We start from the raw sequence: 25,526 nt of genomic DNA on the forward strand, positions 1-25,526 counted from the left end.
AATGTCCCTAACAATGATATGGACAGATATGCTCTCTCTGCTGTTTACTGATAATAAGTTGAAGTTGGCTGAGTGCTGAGCTAACGTTAGCATCAGGGGGAAGTAAACAATGCTAACTATGGCTACCGTTAGCTTGCAAGGTAGATCAAAGGACCTGCACTGAATGGACATGACCTCTGACTCCGGTGAGCAGTGCCTGTTTATAGTTGTTGTTACAACTGCAGTCCTACCGCCCCTGCCCTTACCTTTGTTGTGGTCCTGGTGGTGTAGGGTCCAGCCCAGTGACTCCACTGGGGCATCGGGGATGTTTGGATGGAGCCAGGATTCAGTTACAGTCAGTAGACAACACTCCCAGTCAACACGGTTGTAGTACATCTCTGATTATAGCTCCTCCCTTTTGTTTGTGAGGGATCTGGTGTTGGTGAGGAAGCTGAGTGAAAGCGGAGATTTGCGTTGTGTTTTCGATAGCCAACTCTGCGTCCCACTTTTGTTTCCTCGTGTGTGGTTCATCAGTGTCAGATCAGCATGAAGAGCTTTAATGGCTCACTTTAATCATCACTGTGATCTTCAGAACCACCTGTAGAGGGCGCCCTCTGTCCTAAATAAAATGAAACACCCTATTCAAAGTGTGTGTGTGTGTGTGTGTGTGTGTGTTTGTACCTCACCTGCAGGTGCTCCACCTGGTGGGCATGGCTCTGCTGGAAGAGCAGCAGCAGCTGGAGAACAGCAGCGGATATGAAGATGTCACTTTCAACTACACCTGCAAGATCACACGTTAGTACACTTGTGCATGTGTGTGTGTGTGTGTGTGTGTGTGTGTGTGTGTGTGTTTACCAGTGTGTGTGTGTGTGTGTGTGTGTGTGTTTAGGTCCAGGTGAGGCACCCAGTACTTCAGGAAGTGTCCTGGCTCTGCTGGAAAGTCTGCAGAACGCTCCTCACCTGGAAGTCCACAAAGACATGATCACCTGGATCCTCAAGGTAACCGCTGCGCTGATGTCACTGTGATGTCATTGTAAATTAACACCAGAGTGAAGGTGAGAAACTGAATCAGTATGATCTCTGTGTGTGTGTAGATGGTGTCAAACATCAAAATGATGAGAGAGCGAACATCGTCAGCCTCCTCTTTTACCGTCAGCCCAGAAAGAGGCTCGGAGGAGGTGAGACTCAGCACTGCTTCCTCTTCCCTGGTTATTGACTGACTGATTGGCTCATTAACTGATGTGTTGATTAAGTGATGCATTGATTGGTTCCGCGCTGCAGATGATGAAGGACAAAGATAAGGCAGAGAGGAAGAGGAAGGCGGAGATGGCGAGGCTCCGGAGGGAAAAGATCATGGCTCAGATGTCAGAGATGCAGAAACACTTCATCAACGAGAACAAAGAGCTGTTCCAGCAGAGCATGGAGGAGCTGGAGGCGTCCACATCAGCCACCCACCACAGGTACAACTGCATATTTACACCAGTACACACCTAATACCTACTTACTTTCATTCACATTTACTAGACGCCTCACTATCAGCTGAGCACAGGTATGACTGTACAAAGCCGTATTTACCTGTTGGAATATTAAGTACACTTAACGTTAAGTGCAGGCAAGGACAGGTACACCTGTGGACTTACCTGCTGCAGAGCACATGTGTGTTTGAAGAGCTTATTCAGAGAATATTAAAAGATCCTCTCCATCCTGCTTTACAGTCCTCCCAGTGCAGAGCTCACCTGTGTGTCCCAGGTGGCCGTTGGTCCCAGGAGGGTGGGAGGGACTGAGCGCCGACAGCTGGTCACCTGTATCCTGTGTCAGGAAGAGCAAGAGATCAGAGGTCACAGCAGAGCAATGGTGCTTGCAGCATTTGTCCAAAGGTCCACTGTTCTCTCCAAAAACCGCCACTGCAACCTGCCCAACCCAGGTGGGTAGAGCTCCAGTTTGACATCATCAGGTGAGTGACCTGTCAAAGTTCAGGTTTTAACCTGTGATCGTGTGTTTCAGAGCACCGTGATCCTCTGTTCATGCACCCTGACCTCTGTCTAGGGATTCACACCGCCAGCTGTGGACACATCATGCACGCCACCTGCTGGCAGAGGTGACTCCCCTCACTTGCACACCTTCCAGTTGGCTCTCAGGATGTTACACCTGTCCTCACTCTGTTCAGGTACTTTGAGGCGGTACAGCTGAAGGAGCAACGGCGTCAGCAGCGTCTGAGAGGCCACACGAGCTACGACGTGGAGAACGGCGAGTTCCTATGTCCGCTCTGCGAGTGTCTGAGCAACACTGTGATCCCCATGCTACCGCACGCAGCCTCACCTGACCACAGGTACGCTCACCTGACTGCAGTGAGACACTCACACAATAAGCACACCTGTGCTAACCACAGGTACACAAGTTCCTGGTTTTTACCTGATGTTGTGTGAATGATTTTCTCTCTCTCTCTTTTTTTTTTTCTTCAGTGTTGAAAATCCTAGTTTGGAGGTGTGGCTTAAGACAACCAATCAGCAGATAGCAGCTCTGCACTCTGCACACAGGACGCAGTCTGATGGTGAGTTACCTGTAAGAAAACGGAGTCAAACTGAGCTGTGTGTGTGTTAATGTTTATTAATGCATGTGTGTTCCAGGTGCAGCAGAAGAGGCGGAGCCTGTCGTTCCTCAAGGGTTCAAAGTTGACTTCACGCCACAGTGAGTCACGTGCTGTTTGTACTGATCCTGATCAATAACCTAATGGGATATTATGTGGTGATGATGTCATTGTGATGTCACAGGAACCCGTTCTCCAGCAGCATCAGTGAGATGATTACCACCTTCAGCCTGTCTACCTATAAGGTGGGACTCAAGGTGAACCCCAACGAGCAGGACCCCCGAGTCCCGGTGCTGAGCTGGTCCTCCTGCGCCTACACCATTCAAAGCATAGGTATACACTGGGGATGGATCGATCCGATATTACGTATCGGTATCGGTCCGATACTGACCTAAATTACTGGATCGGATATCGGAGGGAAATAAAAAATGTAATCCGATCCATTAAATATCAAAAAAGCACCTCACAAAACTTATGACATGGCGTAACTCAGCTCATAACCGTAGCACGTCGGAGCAGTGTGCGTCACATGATAGAGCGGCTGTGTGTATTTGTAGCCTCGCTAGCAATCCGGCATTTCATCTCCGAGGAAGTTATCCCAGAGAGAAGATAAGATAAGATGGCCTTTATTAGTCCCACAGGTGGGAAATTTGTTTTGTTACAGCAAAAGTGCAAAGTTATGTAGCAGAAATTAGAAAACACTGGAATGCAATAAAATAAAATAAAATAAAATACTATGTACAATAGAATAAAATAGAATAGAATAATATATACAATAGAATAAAATAGAAATACAAATACTATATACAACTGAGTAGGAAAATACAAAAGCACAACTTCGTCAGAAGAAGAATTGCACATATAGCAGTCTTATTGCACATGTGTGGGTTTGTGTGTTTGATCAGCTGCAAAAGTCTTTATTGTAGAGTCTGACAGCAGTGGGGAGGAAAGACCTGCGAAATCTCTCCGTCCCACACCGTGGGTGCCACAGTCTCCCACTGAAGGAGCTGCTCAGTGCTGTCAGAGTCTCCTGCATGGGGTGGGAGATGTTGTCCAACAGGGATGACAGCTTAGCCACCATTCTCCTGTCACTCACCACCTCCACTGGGTCCAGAGGGCATCCCAGAACAGAGCTGGCCCTTCGGATCAGCCTGTTCAGTCTCTTCCTGTCCCCAGCAGAGATGCTGCCTCCCCAGCAGACCACACCATAAAAAATGGCTGAGGCCACCACAGAGTCATAGAAGGTCTTCAGGAGTGGGCCCTCCACTCCAAACGACCTGAGTCTCCGCAGCAGGTATAGCCTGCTCTGCCCTTTCCTGTAGAGGGTGTCTGAGTTATGAGTCCAGTCCAGTTTGTTGTTCAGATGAACACCAAGGTACCTGTAGCTGTCCACAGCCTTGATGTCCATACCTTGGATGTTCAGTGGTTGCAGTGGAGGATGCTTGTGCCTGCGGAAGTCTACCACCAGCTCCTTGGTTTTACTGGCATTGATCTGGAGGTAGTTCAGCTGGCACCAGTCCACAAAGTCTTGAGTCAGTCCTCTGTACTCCTTGTCGTCCCCATCAGTGATCAGGCCGACTATTGCAGAGTCATCAGAGAACTTCTGCAGGAAGCACTGGGTGGAGTTGTGGGAGAAGTCTGCAGTGTAGATGGTGAAGAGGAACGGAGCCAGAACCGTTCCCTGTGGGGCCCCCGTACTGCAGACGACCCTGTCCGACACACAGCCCTGAGTCCTCACATACTGTGGTCGGTCGGTGAGGTAGTCCAAAATCCATGTAGTGAGGTGATGGTCCACTCCTGAGTTCTCCAGCTTGTCCTTCAGAACCGAGGGAAGAATGGTGTTGAAGGCACTGGAGAAATCAAAGAACATGATTCTCACAGTGCTCCCAGCGGTCTCCAGGTGAGCGAGGGAACGATGTAGGAGATGAATGATGGCATCATCCGCTCCAATGCCAGGCTGGTAGGCAAACTGAAGTGGGTCCAGTGATGAGCTCACAAGGCGCCGAAGCTGAGCCAGGACCAGCCGCTCCAGGGTCTTCATCAGGTGGGATGTCAGAGCCACCGGCCTGTAGCTGTTGAGGTCCTTGGGGCGTGAAGTCTTTGGCACTGGAACAACACAGGAAGTTTTCCAGAGCTGTGGGACTCTCCCCAGCCTCAGGCTCAGGTTGAAGAGGTGCTCCATCACCCCACACAGTTGGTCCGCGCAGGACCTGACGACCCTCGAGCTGATGCCATCTGGACCCGCTGCCTTCTTGGCTTTAATCCTCCTCAGTTCCCTCCGAACCTGGGTGGTTGAGAGAGACAGGCTGGAGCCTTGTGTTGAGTGTGTATTGGATGCTGTTGTTGGGGGTGGGGAGGGGTGAGCAGGGTGAATAGAGGAGGTGTGAAGTGTCTGAGGTGTCAGAGGTGGAACAGCAGCAGTGGGGGTGGGTAAGTCTGCAGCCGATGTTGGAGACTGCCTCATGGCTGAATCAAATCTGTTGAAGAAATGATTCAGTTCATTTGCCCACCTGACATCCCTCCCAGGCAGAGAGTTCTGATGTTTGTGGCCTGAGATCGTTCTGAGGCCTCTCCAGACTTCACCAACGTTATTTTGCTGAAGCTGGTTCTCCATCTTCTGCCTGTAGCTGTCCTTCCCATTTCTTATCAGTCCCCTCAGCTCTCTCTGCACCCTTTTCAACTCCTCTTTGTCTCTGGATTTGAAGGCCCTCCTCTTCTGCTTGAGGACGGCTTTAATTTCTGGGGTAATCCAAGGTTTGTTGTTGGAGAAACACCGCACAGTCCTGGTAGGTACGGTGTTATCCACACAGAAATTAATATAGTCAGTAATGCATGTAGTAAGGCTGTCGATGTCCTCTCCGTGGTCGTCACAGATCACCTCCCACACAGTGGACTCAAAACAATCCTTAAGAGCCTCCTCGCTCTCCTCCGACCATCTCTGCACTGTGCGGGTGGCTGGTGGCTCCCTGCGCACTAAGGGCTCATACACAGGGACAAGGTGCACCAGGTTGTGATCAGATCTGCCCAGGGGAGGGAGAGGTGATGAACTGTATGCCTCTTCAGCATTGGCATACAGTAAGTCCAGTGTTTTATTGTCTCTGGTTGGGCAGGTCACATACTGGGTGAAGGTGGGCAGTGTGGAGTCCAGTGAGGCATGATTGAAGTCCCCTGATATTATGAAGAGGGCTCTCGGAGATTGTGTTTGCAGTCTGCTGACCACAGAGTGGAGAGAGTCACAGGCTGCATCCGCGTTGGCCGAGGGGGGGACATACGCTGTTATCGCGATAACATGCGAGAATTCCCGGGGCAGGTAGTATGGACGCATGCTAACGGCTAACAGCTCAATGTCTCTGCTGCAGAGTTGTTCTTTCACAGTGATGTGCCCAGGGTTACACCATCTGTCATTCACAAACACTGTCAGTCCCCCTCCTGTCCTCTTAACGCTCTCTCTCGTCCTGTCCGCTCGCAGCATCTGGAATCCCGGTAGTGTCACGCTCGTGTCCGGAGTTAGCGGTGTTAGCCACGACTCCGTTAGCATCATGATGCTACATTGCCGGTACTCCCTCTGTGACCAGGTTAGCGACGTTAGCTCATCCATCTTATTGAGCAGAGATCGTACGTTTCCAATAATTACAGAAGGAAGAGATGGTCGATAACGTCTCCTTCTCGGGCGACGGCACTCCTTCCCAGCACGACACCCCCGTCTTTTCTTCCTCACTTCACTGGGAATGTCGAGTCTGTCCGCCGGCAGTACTGCTGCTGGACGCAGCGCTAACAGCTGATCCCTACTGTAAACAAAGGATCCCTGCTCTGGGTCCCCAGACACGGGTGAAAAAAGTAGAAAAAAACTAAGAAAAACAACCAGAACTAGCACAAAACGGTAGAACATGGTTGCAGAGTCTAACTACTAATACGTTAGTTATAAAAATTACGAGAAGAAAAAAGATAAGAAAGAAAGAAACTCAGAATGAGCAGAGCTGCTGTAACAGGCTGCCGCACACGGGGGGCGCCGAAGTAAAGCAAGTGTGTAAGTTCATCTCTCTTGTTTGTTTGTCGCCCACTTTGCACCAGAAAGAGGAAACCAGCGGCTGAACAACAGCAGCACGTTTAAGTTGTTATTAGAATTTATTTAATATTACTTTCTACACCAGGATCCTTTTCTACGTAGCTGATGGCTGGTAACTGTGCAGGGGCGGATCTAGCAAAGTTTAGCCAGGGGGGCCGACAGGGCATGAACAGGGAAAAGGGGGCACAAAGACATACTTTTCTTTCTTATTCTCATTTAAAATGTCTAGTTTTTAATAAATAATTATCTGAATCTTACACCCAAAGTTTTAATCTGATGTAAAATGTATAGAAATCCATTATTGTATTGTAGTAATGAATTTATATAGTATCTGTGCAGTCTGCAATTCTGTTGACGAAAGATGTTGAATCTATTTAATCTTGAAAAATAATTGATTTCTGAGCATTTTTATTCACGTCGATTAAGCATCATGAGGTGGAGGGTGGGGGGTGGTTCCCTATTTTTTTTTTTTTTTTGCTGGGAGTTTGCAACCCTATTAGTTAGGTTGCTTAATATTTCTGCAAGTTTATTAGATTGGTCAGTGTTGCTGAACTATGAAATATTATGGGCGCAGTGTATTTTTTGCATACAGGTATAACAGAATAGCTTTAGTGTTTGTTTTTTTTTAAACTTCAGTATGAACTTATACAAAATGCAGCAAGATATTTAAAAAACTGTTTTATTGATTAAAGAATACAATATATCGGATTCATATCGGTATCGGTAGATATCCAAATTTATGATATCGGTATCGGACATAAAAAAGTGGTATCATGCTATCTCTAGTATACACACCTGAGAGGTGCACGCACAACCACCCGAGAGAGGTGCACGCACAACCACCCGAGAGAGGTGCACGCACAACCACCGAGAGAGGTGCACGCACAACCACCCGAGAGAGGTGCACGCACAACCACCCGAGAGAGGTGCACGCACAACCACCCGAGACAGGTGTACACCTGACACAGGTGTGCTCCCACCTGAGAGGTCACAGGTTGTCCTGTTATTTTGTTTTTCTGCAGAGCGCCTGCTAATGGATGAGGAGAAGCCACTTTTTGGAAGTTTACCTTGCCGACAGGTAACACTGTTTATGACAAAGAAGAGCTGTGAATGATCAGACAGAGGGGGTGGGGTTTAAGAAGAGGTCACCGAATTTAATTATAGATCAGTGTACTGATTACTGAATTCTGTGCATCATTCGGTTTCCGACAGATGCTGCGGTTGCCTTGGTAACCTGATAATGTGTGTGTTGCAGGACGACTGTTTGAGTTCTCTCACCAGGTTCAGTTCAGCGTGTTGGACTGCAGCTCCTCTGAAAACTGTTCACACCCACTTCATCAGACTGTTGTCAGGTACAAACACACACACACACACATAGTCTCATTTACACTCAATCCCTCATTTACAAGAGAGACCTGTTACCGACAAACAAACAAAAATTACACCAATAAAAGAAACAAAAAGTCCCCAGAGACGATTTCACAGAAACATTTGTACGTCTTTTGAAGTCTGCAAGTGAAATCAAGAGAGCTTCAGCTCCTTGTGCAATGAGGATGGAGCAGAAAAGGAGAAAGCCGTCTTCCCAAGCCCTGTACGAATTGATGGAACGACGAACATAATGATGTCCTGAGACTGCAGTCTGTGACTGTTTGTGCAACATATACTCAGATATATAAGTGGACAATAAACCATAATAGATTTATACAGAAAGTGATACCAACGAACCATCCTGCGTGGGGCTAATGAGGACCAGTCAACCTGAGAACAGTGGTGTGTTAAAGGTTTGCAGCCAGTTTTAAATCTGAATGCCCGGCCATAGACAGAAAATCTAAAAGGTGAAGAGAGCGAGCAGAGGTATCCAGTAATGTCTGACATAAAATGCCATGATCAGCAGTGTCAAAGGTTACTGCTAGATCAATAAAAAGAGCTGCACTGTATATGTATATGGAGGACCAGAGGATAGACCGCCTGCAGGGGCGAGCGGGGAAATTAATTTTTACATATATATATATATATATATATGTGTGTGTGTGTATATATATATGTGTGTGTGTGTATATATATATATGTGTGTGTGTATATATATATATGTGTGTGTATATATATATATGTGTGTGTATATATATATGTGTGTGTGTATATATATATGTGTGTGTGTGTGTGTGTGTATATATGTGTGTGTGTATATATGTGTGTGTGTATATATGTGTGTGTGTATATATATATATGTGTGTATATATATATTTTTTTGTGTGTTTGTTTGTTTAGCTCTGGTTCCAGACACTCAGGTAGAAAATACTCAGAGTATCCTCGAGATCGACATGTTTCACCTGCTGGTGAGTTTACACACCTGTCCATCGTAGACCACTTAAAGCTCAGTTTTCGTTGGGTGGGTGCAGGTGACTCTGATTTCTCGGCATCTGCAGGTTTACTCTGTGCTGGCATACTCCTCCATTCACTGTTTGGACCAATCAGGATGCAGTGTGGTGGACTCGGGCCACCTCCACCTCCTTCACTTGGTCACTGTGGCTCACCTGGTTCAGATCCTGCTGACCTCCACCACAGGTGTCGCTCTCTCTCACTCACACACAGCCTCCAGATTTTTGTGAACCCAATGCTTCTGTCTCACCTGTGTGTATTACCTGTGTGTGCAGAGGAGGTATGTATGGATCAGGACAACAGTGGATCAGAGGAGGAGGAGCTCACCTGTCAGCTGTACAGCACACTGAGGAATCACCTGGGCAGGTGAGTTTGGATTGTGAGACACATTTACCCTGTTAGTACATTCAAAATCAGTAAAGAGGACTTCATTTCATCGTCAGTGTGTTACCTGAGGTGTCCTCTGGGTGGCAGCTGTATCGTTGTCTTAAAGCCGGTGTCCTGCCGTTCCTCCGAGCCGCCGCCCTCTTCTTCCACTACCTGAACTCCACAGCACCCCCCGCTGAGCTGCTGAGTAAGACGAACACCAAGAAAAGTTCCTGTAACGATTCTGTTACACTGTGTGTTCATAGAAGTGTGTGTGTTTGTTGTAGTTGCAGGTCCTGGTCAGTGGGAGGCACTGTGCAGCTACCTCAGTCTGCCCTCCAACCTGCTGCTGCTTCACCACAACCAGCAAACACTGCTGAAGCCGCTCATACACAGGTAACACCTGAATGAGGCATCTCATACTCCAAATTACCTGGAAAAGCATTACCTGACACTCCTGTGTGTGTGTGTGTGTTCAGTTGGTGTTGTCATCCAGGTGTGAGACAGACGCTGCAGGGGGGCGGAGCCATCATCAGGTTCCCCAGAGAGTCGAATCGACTCATCGAGTTGCCAGAAGATTACAGCGTGCTGATCAACCAGGCATCCAGCTTCACGTCAGTGAACACACATTGAGATCAGATTGATTGAACGATCGATCGATCGATCTAAAAAGGATCAATACTGTGAAGTTCTTTTGTGAGGTGACCTGAAACTCTGCCGGCCCATCTGAACTCACCTGAGTGTTACATGTGCAGGTGTCCGCGCTCGGGCGGGGATAAGTCTCGTGCTCCCACGCTGTGCCTGGTGTGTGGCTGCATGCTGTGCTCTCAGAGTTACTGCTGTCAGACGGAGGTGGACGGCGAGGACGTGGGCGCCTGCACCGCACACACCTTCACCTGCGGAGCTGGCCTCGGCCTATTCCTCAGGTAGCGCCTGCACCAGTGAACTGCAGCATGTCGCTCAGCCATGCGCTGCTAACCTCTGTGTGTGTGTGTGTGTGTGTGTGTGTGTGTGTGAGAGCAGGGTCAGAGAAAGTCAGGTGTTGTTTGTAGCAGGTAAAACAAAGGGCTGCTTCTACCCGCCCCCATACCTGGATGACTACGGAGAAACTGACCAGGGCCTCAAGTACGTAGGTTTGTTTGTGTAGCCCACCCCTCTACCTGTTTGTTTGGCCCCACCCTAACCACGCCCTCTACCTGTTTGTTTATTTGTTTGTTACAGGCGTGGGAATCCTCTCCACCTGTGTGCCGAGCGTTACAGGAAGATCGAGCGTCTGTGGCGCCAGCACGGCATTGCTGAGGTCATAGGTCACGCCCAGGAGGCCAATCAGGCGCTGGTTGCTATTGACTGGCAGCACCTGTGATGTTTGACTCTGCGCCGCCCCTGCCCTTAGAGAGACACTGATTGGCTCTCAATTGTGTCCCGCCCCTTTCTATATAAAACCACATCCTTGAACCAATAAGCTGCCTGCTTGATGCTGAGTTGCTTTCAGGGATTTTTCACCTTTGACCCTCCACATGTCTCCCCACCAATCAGTGTGGGACAGGAACAGGAAGCTCGAATTCAGTCCAGTGACGTCCTGCCTCCTGACTTCAAACACATCACTATCCTCATTTCTGATTGGCTAAGAGCATAAAGCAGCCGTCTCCATGGTAGCAGATTGATGGATGGACGGCATATCGATCAGTAAAGTGTCTGGTAGGGGTGGAGCTTCAGCTTAGGACTAATCAGTGAAGACATATCAGAGCACATATCAGCAATCGATCGCTTTTTACTTTAGTTTAACATTTTGCTTAGAGCTGATTGGTGGCGTGCTGTGTGTTGTCACTTCCTGAGTTTTACTTTTGAATGCGGAGAAATTTTATTTAAAACATGGCCCGGTCAGGTCTTCAGCTTTTGTTTTTTGGGGTATTTTTTAATGGCCGTCAGCTGAGCGCCTCATTGATCACATGACCTGTTAATATGTGAATTCCTGTATAAACAAGGACGTGTATGATAAAAACAATAAAAACTTCAAAGTGACATCACTTCCTGTCAGTTCATCACTTCAGGTGGAAGAGACCCTGTTATGAGGACATAGGCCGTTTCTCAATTCTCAAGTACGCGAGTACGTACTCACTGAGAACGCACGGGAGTACGTACCCGCTGAGAACGCGAGCACGGACTCGGCGATATGTACAATTGGAACACCTGCGTACGTGATGATGTCACAGGTCCGGAGTTTTTACTGCCGTCCCCTCTTAATTTAACTGTGAGTAACATGTTATGAAGCTTAACTTTAATCACAGCCAAACCGGTTTACTCAGGAACAAATAAAACACTGAAATAAACCAAACATTAACATTTAGAAGTGATCTAAGTGACTTATATATCATTTTTAACCTCGGTAGTGAAACCTCTATTAATAAAAATAGTGTACATGTACATACGTGTACATACCTTTAATAAAAACAAGCAGGTGAGATGTTAGAACGCTTTTATTTCTATTGTAGTGGACACTCAATACTATAGACAGCTGCTGGGGTTTCTTTAACCTGAGTAGTGAGAAGACCGCGAGCGGGGGGGGGGTTGAAAACGATGTGCCGGGAGTCCGCTGTTGAGTTTTGGACGAAATGCATTCTGGGATATTTAGCTGTACTAAGTCCACACCGATGCATGCTCGATAAAACGGTCGGAGCGAGAACACATCCGGGACTTTTTCGCGTTCTCGGTTTGATGCGTACTTCGAATTGGAACAGTACTTGGTCTCCAACTGATGACGTATCACGAGTACACGAGAACGCAAGTACGCACAAGTACGCATATTGAGAAACGCCCATCGACTTTCCAGTAAACCTGCTCTTAATTCAATTCAATTCAGTTTTATTTATATAGCGCCAAATCACAACAAAAGTCGCCTCAAGGCGCTTTATATTGTACAGTATATCCTATAATAATAGATACAGAGAAAAACCCGACAATCATATGACCCCCTATGAGCAAGCACTTTGGCGACAGTGGGAAGGAAAAACTCCCTTTTAACAGGAAGAAACCTCCGGCAGAACCAGGCTCAGGGAGGGGCGGGGCCATCTGCTGTGATTGGTTGGGGTGAGAGAAGGAAACAGGATAAAGACATGCTGTGGAAGAGAGACAGATTAATAACAGATATGATTCGATGCAGAGAGGTCTATTAACACATAGTCAGTGAGAAAGGTGACTGGAAAGGAAAAACTCAATGCATCATGGGAATCCCCGGCAGCCTACGTCTATTGCAGCATAACTAAGGGAGGATTCAGGGTCACCTGATCCAGCCCTAACTATGTGCTTTAGCAAAACGGAAAGTTTGAAGCCTAATCTTGAAAGTAGAGATAGTGTCTGTCTCCTGAATCCAAACTGGAAGCTGGTTCCACAGAAGAGGGGCCTGAAAACTGAAGGCTCTGCCTCCCATTCTACTTTTAAATACTCTTACCTGCCAGGTGGGTCAAAACTGCAGAGGTAAACAAGTAGCTAACCAATAAACTGAGAAAACACCTGCTGGAGGGGGAGCTTGTTCGAGTGAAGCAAAGTTGGTTGTTTTTTTTTTTTATATTGACAATTTTTAATTGCACTGAGCAAAATAAACATCAGCACAAATATGAAAATCCCATAAAAGGTAAGAATGTGTGTGTATTGCTCATATTGAGGTGTATTCATTTATAGGTGATTTACTGTATCAGAAACTTCTGTCAGAGTCAGTCGAGTCGCTTTCTTGTGGACGGCTAGGTGACGTCAGCGACGCGACAAATCGTCAGCGATTCGTCAGGAACCTGAGAAGTTGATGACAGTACTTAGAGGTGAAACCATTTTGAATTTTATTCTATTTTATTAATTAATTTTTTTGGCTTGTCAGTGATTGATACATCCGTTTTTAAGTTGGCTCTTAAAAGCTCCTTCAGCTTTGCCTCATCTGACCGATGCCACTGGTAAGTAAGCCCGCTCTTTTCAGACTTACTCAGGGCTTCTTTAGGTTTTCTCATTTTTTTAGGTTTTCCCAGTCTTCTCATTTTTTTTTTATTATCTTTATTTGGAATGGACAAGAAAAATCCATCTGCATAGCAGTATATGAATAACATGGGAACAGAGTCCTTCCAGGTTTTTAGATTAAGTCCAGGAGAGCAAATGATAAACACAATGATCAACAGGTGCATATTATCCTCCACTGGCTATTACTAGGAGAGTTGCTCACATGCTCTCCAAAAGGAGATACATAGAACACATTACATGGAACTATAAACAAGAACTGGGGGGATGCCCATGCTGCTGCCATGGTGAACAAATAAATATATAAACAATAGTAATATAAGTAAATTAAAAGAAAAAAAAAAGTGAATTAACAATGGTCAGAAATTAGAAAAGTAGATTACAAAAATACAAGTAACAGTGAGATCAAGTGAAGTCAGCCCTTGTGGGGGTAATGAAGTTGTTGTTCCAAATTTGGTAGAATTTGGCCTTTTGATTTCTTAACAGATATGTCAGTTTTTCCATCCTAAATATCTCTAAAATGATCCCAAACCAGTCATCCAGGGTAGGCTGGACTGGGCTCAACCATCTTCTAGTAATTGTTTTTTTTAACTTGCCACCAAGAGTAATTGCGCCAACTTGATCTCACTCCTACGTTCCAGAAAAGGGACCAGACCCATGTATAAGACCTTAAAATCTAAAGGTATTTGAACATTAAAGACTACGCTTAAGGAGGCCTGGACACCCATCCAGAAATTTTTTAACTTGGGACAGTCCCAAAAGACATGAAAATGGTTAGCAACAGTCGAGCCGCATTGTCTCCAGCATTGCATATGAGCCCCTTTATATCTCTCTTGATATGGTGTCTTGAAGTATCTAATAATATTCTTCCAGCCATGTTCCTTCCAGCTCATAGAACTGGATGTGGACCACTGGCAGCACCAAACATTTTCCCACTCCCCCACAGAAATAGCAATGAAATTTTTTGTCCCATTGAAATGAATGGGAATCTTCCAAAATTCTTCTAAAACTTGCTTGTTTTTGAAACTTAACTACTTCCTCATACTTTCACATAGAAACACCATTCAAACTTTAAAATGTTTTCAAATTATTGGGCTATTCAGGTATAAATCAGCTTTTTCAAATCTTTTACCGTTTTATTTTTATCCCTCTTAAAGTTTTGAGTTGCAAAATTGTGATTTTTCAGAAAATACATGCGTTGTTATGGTTGCTATGCAATTGGCTTTCAGTGTGCCACTGTAGGTTTCGCAGTCGTCTTTTCATGTCTGAACAACTTCTTGCTACTTGCTCAATTTTCACTCAACTTCCACAAATTATACATCAAAACATAGGTATTTTTGCTGGCTTTCCGAAAATGTCACCATCATTGTTGTGAGATTTATAGAATTTTGGCAAATCTCCTCAGACCAACACAAAGTCTGAAAACTCTCCATAGAAAGTCAATGGAGAGTTTGTTCAAAATCACCGCTTGATTTCTGTAATGAGAGGCATATTCGAATCGTCATATCTCCTTAACGAAGCGAAGTTAAAACATGAGGCTTGTCCCAGTATATCTTCAGACACTCCTGACGCTCACAATTCAAGAATTTTTTTCTCACCTATTACCGTTCTGAGATGAGTTACACTTGTTTGAGGGTAGGAAATTCGTCCTTCGCTCAGATTTCTTCAGATTTCAAACTCTGGAAATGAGGCAATTTTTTCTCTCGTCATATCTTTTTTTTGGATTTCCACAGAGACCTGAAAATTTCCATGACTGTTCACCAAAGCCTGCTGTCTCTTACGGTGAAAGAATGATATCGATACCGAGTTACAAAGCGTTGTTTGAGGGGAAGTCAAGGCAGTTTTTGCTTCGCCTCTACTCAGTTATGGTGCATTACAAGTCAAATATCTTCAATAATTCATATTTTAATGATAAATTGTCAACACTTGAAGATTCCCCCATCTCTTCTGAGCAAAACGGTGTTAGAATGACCGTTCTAGCCCCTACGGTTAGGAAATTATGGCCATTTGTTTGAGAGGAATCCTCACTATGAGAAATAGACTGCAAAAATCCTGTCTCTCTCTGTGCTGAGTGTGTGTAAAAACGGCTGCACCTGTTTTGGCGGGAAAAAGTACACAGGCTCTCTGATTGGTGGATTCAAATTTAGCAGCTCTCAGGCTGCTTGACTGACCTAGAAAGTTGCTCCTCTCTCCCTGTGTGTGTGTGTGTGTGTGTGTGTGTGTGTGTGTGTGAGTGACAGAGAGAGAAAGAGAGAGAGAGAGAGAAAGCCTTTTTATGGGATCATCTCATTGTAAGATTCAAATTCAATATATTTAGACTGGTTGACTGAATTGGATCTTGTGTGTGTGTCTCTCTGTGCATGTGTGTTTCCATATGTGTCCATATTTGTGATTGTGTGAATGTTATACTTTTTTTTGCTGAGTTTTTTTTTCATTTAACAAGTATATTTGAAGGATCCTTAGCATGTTCAGCATTTTTTCAGCTGTCCATTTTGCTTTTCCAATTTTTCTGTTTAAGTTATTACTATTGTGCTGAATCATACTATTTCTGCTATTTTATAAGATTTGTGCTAAATATAGTATTTCTGCCAAATATAGTATTTCTGATTAATTATAGTTTTTCTACCAAATCATAGTACAGTATTTTTGCTTTTTTTTTAAGGATTTTTCTAGGATATTTATATTGCTTAATATAGTATTTTTGCTTTTTATAGGATTTGTGCTTAATACAATATTTCTGCTAAATGTAGTATTTATGCTTAATCATACTATTTCTATATATTTTTGCCAGGTCCTCTGTGAGGACTGAGACATTCAAATTTACATATCAGGGCCTGCACGGCTTCCCAACCAGCCAATCATATCTGAGGTCTGCCGTTTCTTCTCTCGTCATATCTCAGCGACGGATGTACAAAGAGCAATGAAAATCGCAGTCAAAGTACACCAAAGTCCGCTGATTCACCCAGTACAAGAATTATGCTTCTAGTCCACCTAGCTTTTGAGTTACACGACGTTTTGTAACTCCAAAAGATGGTGCTCTTTGCCTCTCACCGCGATCTAATTCTGACTGCTCATCACCCTGTTTTCCAGGCACTTGTTCTCTTTCCCAGTGGCACAGTTTGTAATGACACAGGTCTGCAACCCAAAGGTCGTGGGTTCAATTCCACCTTGGTCAACATGTTTTTTTACCTACAATTTACTACACTATCACAGACCACTAATTCATATTGATCATTTATTACAATTCTGCAAACTTTTATGATTTTACCAGCTTTTCTAATATGGACCTCAGATTCTTGTTAACACTCCATGGCACAAATACTCTTCCCTATCGGCTCTGTGTATGTGTGTGTGTATCAATATTTCTCCCATTTTAAAGTATTACTCCTCCATAATTGTATTTCTGTTAAATCAAAGTACTTTTACTACATCTTAGTACTTTTGCTCAATCATAGTATTTTGCCAAATCATGGTTTTTGTGCCAAATCATAATATTTGTGTTATGTTATAGTATTACTACTAAGTGGAGGAATTTCTGTCATGTTACAGTATATGTGCTGATTACAGTATTTCTGTATAATAGAATTTTGGCAAATCTCCTCAGACCAACACAAAGTCTGAAAACTCTGCATAGAAAGTCAATGGAGAGCTTGTTCAAAATCACCGCTGGATTTCTCTAATGAGTGGCATTTTCAAATCGTCATATCTCCTTAACGCAGCGAAGTTAAGACATGAGGCTTGTGCCAATATATCTTCAGACACTCCTGACGCTCACAATTCAAGAGTTTCTTTCTCACCTATTACCATTTGGCCATGAATTGGGTTTGTTTGAGGGTAGGAAATTTGTCCTTCGCTCAGATTTCTTCAGATTTCAAACTCTGGAAATGAGGCAATTTTTTCTCTCGTCATATCTTTTTGATGGATTTCCACAGAGACCTGAAAATTTCCATGACTGTTCACCAAAGCCTGCTGTCTCTTACGGTGAAAGAATGATATCGATACTCCAAATAGATTTAGAGTTAGAAAACTTTGTTTGAGGGCAGGTCAAGGCAGTTTTTGCTTCGCCTCTACTCAGTTATGGTGCATTACAAGTCAAATATCTTTAATAATTCATGTTTTAATGATAAATTGTCAACACTGTAAGATTCCCCCATCTCTTCTGAACAAAACGGTGTAAGAATGACCGTTCTAACCCCTACGGTTAGGAAATTATAGCCATTTGTTTGAGGGGAATCCTGACTATGAAAAGTAGACAGCACAAATCCTGTCTCTCTCTGTGCTGCGTCTGTGTAAAAACAGGTGCACCTGTTTTGGCGGGAAAAAGTACACAGCCTCTCTGATTGGTGGATTCAAATTTAGCAGCTCCCAGGCTGTTTGACTGACCTAGAAACTTGATTTTCTCTCCGTGTGTGTGTGTGTGTGTGTGTGACAGAGAGAGAGAGAAAGCGAGGGTGAGAGAGAGTTTTTATGGGAGCATCTTATTGTATGATTTAAATTCAATATATTTAGACTGGTTGACTGAATTTGATCCTGTGTGTGTCTCTCTGTGCATGTGTGTTTCCATATGTGTACATATTTGTGATTGTGTCACTGTTATAGTTTTTTTGCTGATTTTTTTCATTTAACAATTACATTTGAGGGACCCTTAGCATGTTCAGGATTTTTTCAGCTGTCCATTTTGCTTTTCCAATTTTTCTATTTAAGTTATTACTATTCTGTTGAGTCATAGCATTTCTGCTGCTTTTCAGTATTTGTGCTAAATACAGCATTTCTGCAAAATCATACTATGTCTGCTATTTCATAAGATTTGTGCTAAATATAGTGTTTCTGCTATTTCTGCCAAATATAGTATTTTTGATTAATTAGGGTTTTTCTACCAAATCATAGTACAGTTTTACTGCTTTTTATAGGATTTTTAGAGGATATTTATATTGCTTAATATAGTATTTCTGCTTTTTATAGGATTTGTGCTTAATATAGTTTTTCTAAAAAATGTAGTATTTATGCTTAATCATACTATTTCTATATATTTCTGCCAGGTCCCCAGGCAGCTAATCCTCTGTGAGGACTGATACATACAAATACATATCAGGGCCTGCACGGCTTCCCAGCCAGCCAATCATATCTGAGGTCTGCCCTTTCTTCTCTCGTCATATCTCAGCGACAGATGTAGAAAGAGCAATGCAAATCACAGTCAAAGTACACCAAAGTACGCTGATTCACCCAGTACAAGAATTATGCTTCTAGTCCACCTAGTTTTTGAGTTACACGACGTTTTGTAACTCCAAAAAACGGCGTTTTTCGCCTCTCACCGCAATCTAATTCTGACTGCTCATCACCCTGTTTTCCAGGCGCTCGCTCTCTTTCCCAATTCTGCAAACATTTATGATTTTAGCAGCTTTTCTAATATGGACCTCAGATTCTTGTTAACACTCCATGGCACAAATACTGTTCCCTTTAGGCTCTGTGTATGTGTGTGTATCAATATTTCTCCCATTTTAAAGTATTACTCCTCCATAATTGTATTTCTGTTAAATCAAAGTACTTTTACTACATCTTAGTACTTCTGCTCAATCATAGTATTTCTGCTAAATCATAGTATTTTGCCAAATTATGGTTTTTGTGCCAAATCATAACATTTGTTTTATGTTATAGTATTACTACTAAGTGGAGGAATTTCTGTCATGTTACAGTATATGTGCTGATTACAGTATTTCTGCTAAATCATAGTATTTCTACTATATTATATTTTTCTTTCTAAATATAGCATTTCTGCTATATAATTTTATTTCTGCTATGTTATAATATTTGTGCTAAACCAGAGTATTTCTGCTGAAACATAGTATTTCTGCCAAATGATAGTATTTCTGTCAAATTAAAGTATTTGTGCTAAAACATAGTATGTTTTTTTTTAAATTTCAATATTAATAGTATTTTACAGTGTCTCTGGTAAATCGCAGCATTTCTGCTATGTTGTACTGTTTTTCTAAATCATAGTATTTCTGTAATGTTTAAGAATGTTTGGCTAAATATATTCTTTCTGTTATCTTATACTATTTCTCCTAAATTCTTGTATTTTTGAGAAGTTATCGTGTTTCTGGTAAGTTACAATATTTCTGCTAAGTTCTGCTATGCTATTGTATTTCTGCCAAGTATTATGTTTCCTCTAAGATATTACAGTTCTGCTAAGTTACTACATTTTAGCAAAGTTCCTTTGCTTCTGCAAAGCTTTTACAAATTCTGCAACTTTTCAGCTTTTTCTGCTAGTTTCAGCAGACAGCTTCAGCATTACAGCATCCACACTGCATTTTCGCAGGAAATGCAAATTTTTCTAGTTCTTTATTATTGTGTGGAACTTCCACACTATTGAGTTCCTGTTTCTCTTTATTGTGTGGATGCCCTCAAAGGGCTTCCACACTATTGAGTTCCTGTTTCTCTTTATTGTGTGGATGCCCTCAAAGGGCTTCCACACTATTGTTTTCCTGTTTCTCTTTCTTCTTTATTATTGTGTGGATGCCCTTAAAGGGCTTCCACACTATTGAGTTCCTGTTTCTCTTTATTCTTTATTATTATTGTGTGGATGCCCTAATAGGGCTTCCACACTATTGAGTTCCTGTTTCTCTTTATTCTTTATTCCACTATATTCCAGTTGCTTCCGTACACTTTTTGGCACTTATCTACTCCCTCAGTTTTCAGCCGATTTTCTCCGTTCAAACTCTAAACTGTTCTGCTCTTTCTGCTAATGCCGGCTATGACTTTTGGTGTTTATTACTGTTATACTTTTTAAAATATTACACTTTTTTCCTTTAATTTGTCCCATTGAAATGAATGGGAAACTTCCACAATTCTGCTAAAACTTGCTTGTTTTTGAAACTTAACTACCTCCTCATACTTTCACCTAGAAACTCCATTCAAACTTTAAAATGTTCTCAGATTACTGGGCTATTGCTGTGTGATTCAGCTTTTTCAGATCTTCTACAATTTTAATTTTATACCTCTTTAAGTTTTCAGTTGCAAAATTGTGATTTTTCAGAAAATACATGCGTTGCTATGGTTGCTATGCAATTAAGTCAGAGTGAGTGCTGGTCCGTTCTGAATTTTCTCTTCATGTCTAAACAACTTCTTGCTACTCGCTCAATTTCCACTCAACCCCCACAAATTATACATCAAAACGTAGGTATTTTTGCTGGCTTTCAGAAAACGTCACTATCACTGTTGAGGGAGTTACAGATTTTTATCAAATCGCCTCAGACCAACACAAGATCTGAAAAGGCTCCATTGACTTTCAATGGAGAGTCTGTTCAAAATCAGCGATGGATTTCTCTAATGAGAGGCATTTTCAAATCGTCATATCTCTTTAACAAAGCAAAGTTAGGACATGAGGCTTGTGCCAATATATCTTCAGACACTGCTGACACTCACAGTGGAAGCAGTTTTTACAATTATCTTACCGTTGAGCAATGAATTACGTTAGTTTGAGGGGTGGAAATCTGTCCTTCTCTCAGTTTTCAAACTCTGAAAATGAAGCCGTTTCTTCTCTCGTCATATCTCCACGACGGAGGCACAAAGAGCAATGAAAATCGCAGTCAAAGTACACCAAAGTCCGCTGATTCACCCAGTACAAGAATTATGCTGCTAGCCCTCCTAGTTTTTGAGTTACACGACGTTTTGTAACTCCAAAAAACGGCGTTTTTCGCCTCTCACCGCGATCTATTTTCTGACTGCCCAAGTATCTGTCTTTCAGACCGCCGCCCCCTTTCCAGGTGGCGCAATCAGTAATGACACGGCTCTGCAGCTCAAAGGTCGTGGGTTCAATCCCACCTTGGTCCACGTTTTTTTTTTCACTACAAATTTATACACTATCACAGACCTGTAATTTATATTGCAAATTTATTACAATTCTGCAAAGTTTTATGATTTTAGCAGCGTTTCTAATATGGACCTCAGATTCTTGTTAACGCTCCATGGCAGAAACAAGTACACAGCCTGATGAAGCAGACTGAGGCAGTACCTCTGATTGGTGAATTTGAGCAGAACCAGGTTGTTCTTTCATTTCATTTCTTTATTTATTTCACACATGGTTCAACAGTGTTTCTTTTTCTACATACAGAACCTTCTGCCTCTTTTCAGCAGAAATTCTGCTCATTCACCTCATCTCTTGTGTTGGAGTGCCCTCTTGTGGCGCCTTTTGGGTAGTGCCTTAGTAAACGTGAACACTGCAAAGAAGTGGTATGAGACTGGTTTGTAGTGGAGGAATTTGTTGCCAGTTTCTTTCATCTTTAATCGGTATTCATGTTGTAATGTAGTAGTACCACAATATGTCAGAAACTCTATGTTTTGGCACAAATACTTTGATTTAGTATACTTTAGCTTCTTCATCTTCTTCACCCCTTTTCAGCAAAATTTTCATTTTTTTCACCGCTTTTCAGCACAAATTCCAGCTTTTTTGGCTGTATTCAGAAAAAAGACAACTCTTTTGAGCAGAAACTCTGCTGATTCATCTCTTTTCAGCGCAAGTTTCTGCTTCTTTGACTCTTTTCTGCAGAAATTCTGCTGATTCACCTCTTTTCTGCAAAATTTTCATCCTTTTCACCTCTTATCAGCACAATTGTCAGCAGCTTCTGCTCATTTCAGGAGAATTGTCTGTCTCTCCACCTCTTCTTTGTCAGAATGACTTTGGCTCAGTGAGATGAGTTGCTGCCTTAGGACTAGGAGGGCCAGGTTCGAGTCCTGCTTAGGGCAATGTTTTTTTTTCAGCAAAAATGTCTCTGTCTTTACCCCTTTCAGTAGAAGTTTTTTGGCTTTTCACCACTTTTCAGCAAACATTTTCTGCTTCTTCACCTGTTTTCAGCAGAATTTTCAGTTTCTTCACTGCCATATAACTTTTTGCAAGTTTTCAACTTTTTCAGCTTTTTCAGCAGGCAACTTCAGCGTTAAGGCATCCACACAGCATTTTCGCAGGAAATGCAAATTTTTCTAGTTGTGTGGATGCTTTAAGGCATCCACACTATTGAGTTCCTGTTTCTCTTTATTCTTTATCTTTATTATTATTATCCTACTTTATTATTCTAGTTGCCACTTTTGTACTTTTTTTGGCACTTAACTACTTCCACAATTTTCAGCCGATTTTCACCGTTCAAATTTTAAACTATTCTGCTATTTCTGCTAATGTGCGCAATGACTTTTGGTATTTTTAACTGTTATACTTTTTAAAATATTACGCTTTTTTCCTTTAATTTGTCCCATTGAAATGAATGGGAAACTTCAGCAATTCTGCTAAAACTTGCTTGTTTTTGAAACTTAACTACTTTCTCATACTTTCGCCTAGAACAACCATTCAAATTTTAAAATGTTCACAAATTATTGGGCTATTCATGAATGATTCAGCTTTTTCATATCTGTTACCGTTTTCATCTTATCCCTCTTTAAGTTTTGAGTTTCATTTTTGTGATTTTTCAGAAAATACATGCGTTGTTATGGTTGCTATGCACTTGGCTTCCAGTGTGCCACTGAAGGTTTTGCAGTCTTCTCTTCATGTCCGAACAACTTCTTGCTACTTACTCAATTTTCACTCAACTTCCACAAATTATACATCAAAACGTAGGTATTTTTGCTGGCTTTCCGAAAATATCACTATCATTGTTGTGGGATTTATAGAATTTTGGCAAATCTCCTCAGACCAACACAAAGTCGCAAAACTCTCCATAGAAAGTCAATGGAGAGCTTGTTCAAAATCACCGCTTGATTTCTGTAATGAGAGGCATATTCGAATCGTCATATCTCCTTAACAAAGCAAAGTTAAGACATAAGGCTTGTCCCAGTATATCTTCAGACACTCCTGACGCTCACAATTCAAGAATTATTTTCTCACCTATTACCGTTCTGAAATGAGTTAGACTTGTTTGAGGGTAGGAAATTCGTCCTTCGCTCAGATTTTTTCAGATTTCAAACTCTGCAAATGAACCACTTTTTTCTCTCGTCATATCTTTTTAATGGATTTCCACAGAGACCTGAAAATTTCCATGATTGTTCACCAAAGCCTGCTGTCTCTTACGGTGAAAGAATGATATTGATACTCCAAATAGATTTAGAGTTAGAAAGCGTTGTTTGAGGGCAAGTCAAGGCAGTTTTTGCTTTGCTCTACTCAGTTATGGTGCATTAGAAGTCAAATATCTTTAATAATTCATATTTTAATGATAAATTGTCAACACTTGATGATTCCCCCATCTCTTCTGAACAAAACGGTGTAAGAATGACCGTTCTAGCCCCTACGGTTAGGAAATTATGGTCATTTGTTTGAGAGGAATCCTCACTATGAGAAATACACTGCAGAAATCCTGTGTCTCTCTGTGCTGCGTGCACCTGTTTTGGCGGGAAAAAGTGCACAGGCTCTCTGATTGGTGGATTCAAATTCAGCAGCTCCCAGGCTGCTTGACTGAGCTAGAAACTTACTTCTCTCTCCCTGTGTGTGTGTGTGTGTGTGTGTGTGTGTGTGTGTGTGTATGTGTGTGTGTGTGTGTTGTGTGTGTGTGTGTGTGACAGAGAGAGAGAGAAAGAGAGGGCGAGAAAGCCTTTTTATGGGATGATCTCATTGTAAGATTTAAATTCAATATATTTAGACTGGTTGACTGAATTGGATTGTGTGTGTGTGTGTGTGTGTGTGTGTGTTTGTGTGTGTGTGTGACAGAGAGAGAGAGAGAGAAAGAGAGAGACTTTTTATGGCATGATCTCATTGTAAGATTCAAATTCAGTATATTTAGACTGGTTGACTGAATTGGATCATGTGTGTGTGTGTGTGTGTGTGTGTATGTGACAGAGAGAGAGAGAGAGAGAGAGAGAGAGAGAGCCTTTTTATGGGATGATCTCATTGTAAGATTTAAATTCAATATATTTAGACTGGTTGACTGAATTGGATCCTGTGTGTGTGTGTGTGTGTGTGTGTGTGTATGTGACAGAGAGAGAGAGAGAGAGAGAGAGAGAGAGAGAGCCTTTTTATGGGATGATCTCATTGTAAGATTTAAATTCAATATATTTGGACTGGTTGACTGAATTGGATCTTGTGTGTGTGTGTGTGTGTGACAGAGAGAGAGAGAGAGAGAGTGAGAGAGAGAGAGAGAGACTTTTTATGGGATGATCTCATTGTAAGATTTAAATTCAATATATTTGGACTGGTTGACTGAATTGGATCTTGTGCGTGTGTGTGACAGAGAGAGAGAGTGAGAGAGAGAGAGAGAGAGAGACTTTTTATGGGATGATCTCATTGCAAGATTTAAATTCAATATATTTAGACTGGTTGACTGAATTGGATCTTGTGTGTGTGTGTGTGTGTGTGTGACAGAGAGAGAGAGAGAGAGAGAGAGAGAAAGCCTTTTTATGGGATGATCTCATTGTAAGATTCAAATTCAATATATTTAGACTGGTTGACTGAATTGGATCCTGTGTGTGTCTCTCTGTGCATGTGTGTTTCCATATTTGTCCATATTTGTGATTGTGTGGCTGTTATATATTTTTTGCCGATTTTTTTTCGTTTCACAATTACATTTGAGGGACCCTTAGCATGTTCAGGATTTTTTCAGCTGTCCATTTTTCTTTTCCAATTTTTCTATTTAAGTTATTACTATTGTGCTAAGTTATAGCATTTCTGCTGCTTTTCAGTATTTATTTTTCTTTCAGTAATCATACTATTTCTGCCATTTTATAGGATTTGTACTTAATATAGTATTTCTACTTAATTATAGTATTTCTGCCATTTTATACGATTTGTGCTAAATATAGTTTTTCTGCTAAAAAAATAGTATTTCTGCCAAATATAGTATTTTTGATTAATTATAGTTTTTCTACCAAATCATAGTACAGTTTTACTGCTTTTTATATGGCTTCTAAGACAACCAATCATACCTGAGGCCTGGCACATTCAAATTTGCATATTGGGGCCTTCATGGCTTCTAAGACAACCAATCATCTATGTCATATATCTTTAATATTTCATATTTGTATTTTAAATGGTCAACATTTCAAGATTCCCCCATCTCTTCTGAACAAAACAGTCTAAGAATGACTGTTTTAGCCCCTACGGCTAGGAATTTATGGCTGTTTGTTTGAGGGGAATCCTGACTATGAGAAATAGACTGCAAAAATCCTGTCTCTCTT

At 42.2% G+C, this 25,526-nt stretch overlaps 1 protein-coding gene across 1 annotated transcript in view; it reads left to right on the forward strand.

Annotated features, from left to right (window-relative positions):
* Window positions 1–11,404, forward strand: part of ubr2 (ubiquitin protein ligase E3 component n-recognin 2) — a 56,703-nt gene extending 45,299 nt beyond the window's left edge. The window contains 21 exon segments of the mRNA XM_019366778.2: window positions 672–774; window positions 869–978; window positions 1,074–1,157; window positions 1,261–1,439; window positions 1,695–1,903; window positions 1,984–2,077; window positions 2,147–2,308; window positions 2,442–2,530; window positions 2,607–2,667; window positions 2,751–2,899; window positions 7,655–7,710; window positions 7,888–7,984; window positions 8,901–8,968; window positions 9,059–9,197; window positions 9,287–9,377; window positions 9,455–9,585; window positions 9,665–9,773; window positions 9,857–9,991; window positions 10,133–10,303; window positions 10,401–10,502; window positions 10,599–11,404. Coding sequence (XP_019222323.1) covers window positions 672–774; window positions 869–978; window positions 1,074–1,157; window positions 1,261–1,439; window positions 1,695–1,903; window positions 1,984–2,077; window positions 2,147–2,308; window positions 2,442–2,530; window positions 2,607–2,667; window positions 2,751–2,899; window positions 7,655–7,710; window positions 7,888–7,984; window positions 8,901–8,968; window positions 9,059–9,197; window positions 9,287–9,377; window positions 9,455–9,585; window positions 9,665–9,773; window positions 9,857–9,991; window positions 10,133–10,303; window positions 10,401–10,502; window positions 10,599–10,740 — 2,481 coding nt within the window. The 3' untranslated portion in view covers window positions 10,741–11,404.
* The last annotated feature ends 14,122 nt before the right edge of the window (window positions 11,405–25,526 follow it).

The sequence above is a fragment of the Oreochromis niloticus genome, linkage group LG13, assembly GCF_001858045.2.
Source record: "Oreochromis niloticus isolate F11D_XX linkage group LG13, O_niloticus_UMD_NMBU, whole genome shotgun sequence".
NCBI lineage: Eukaryota > Metazoa > Chordata > Actinopteri > Cichliformes > Cichlidae > Oreochromis > Oreochromis niloticus.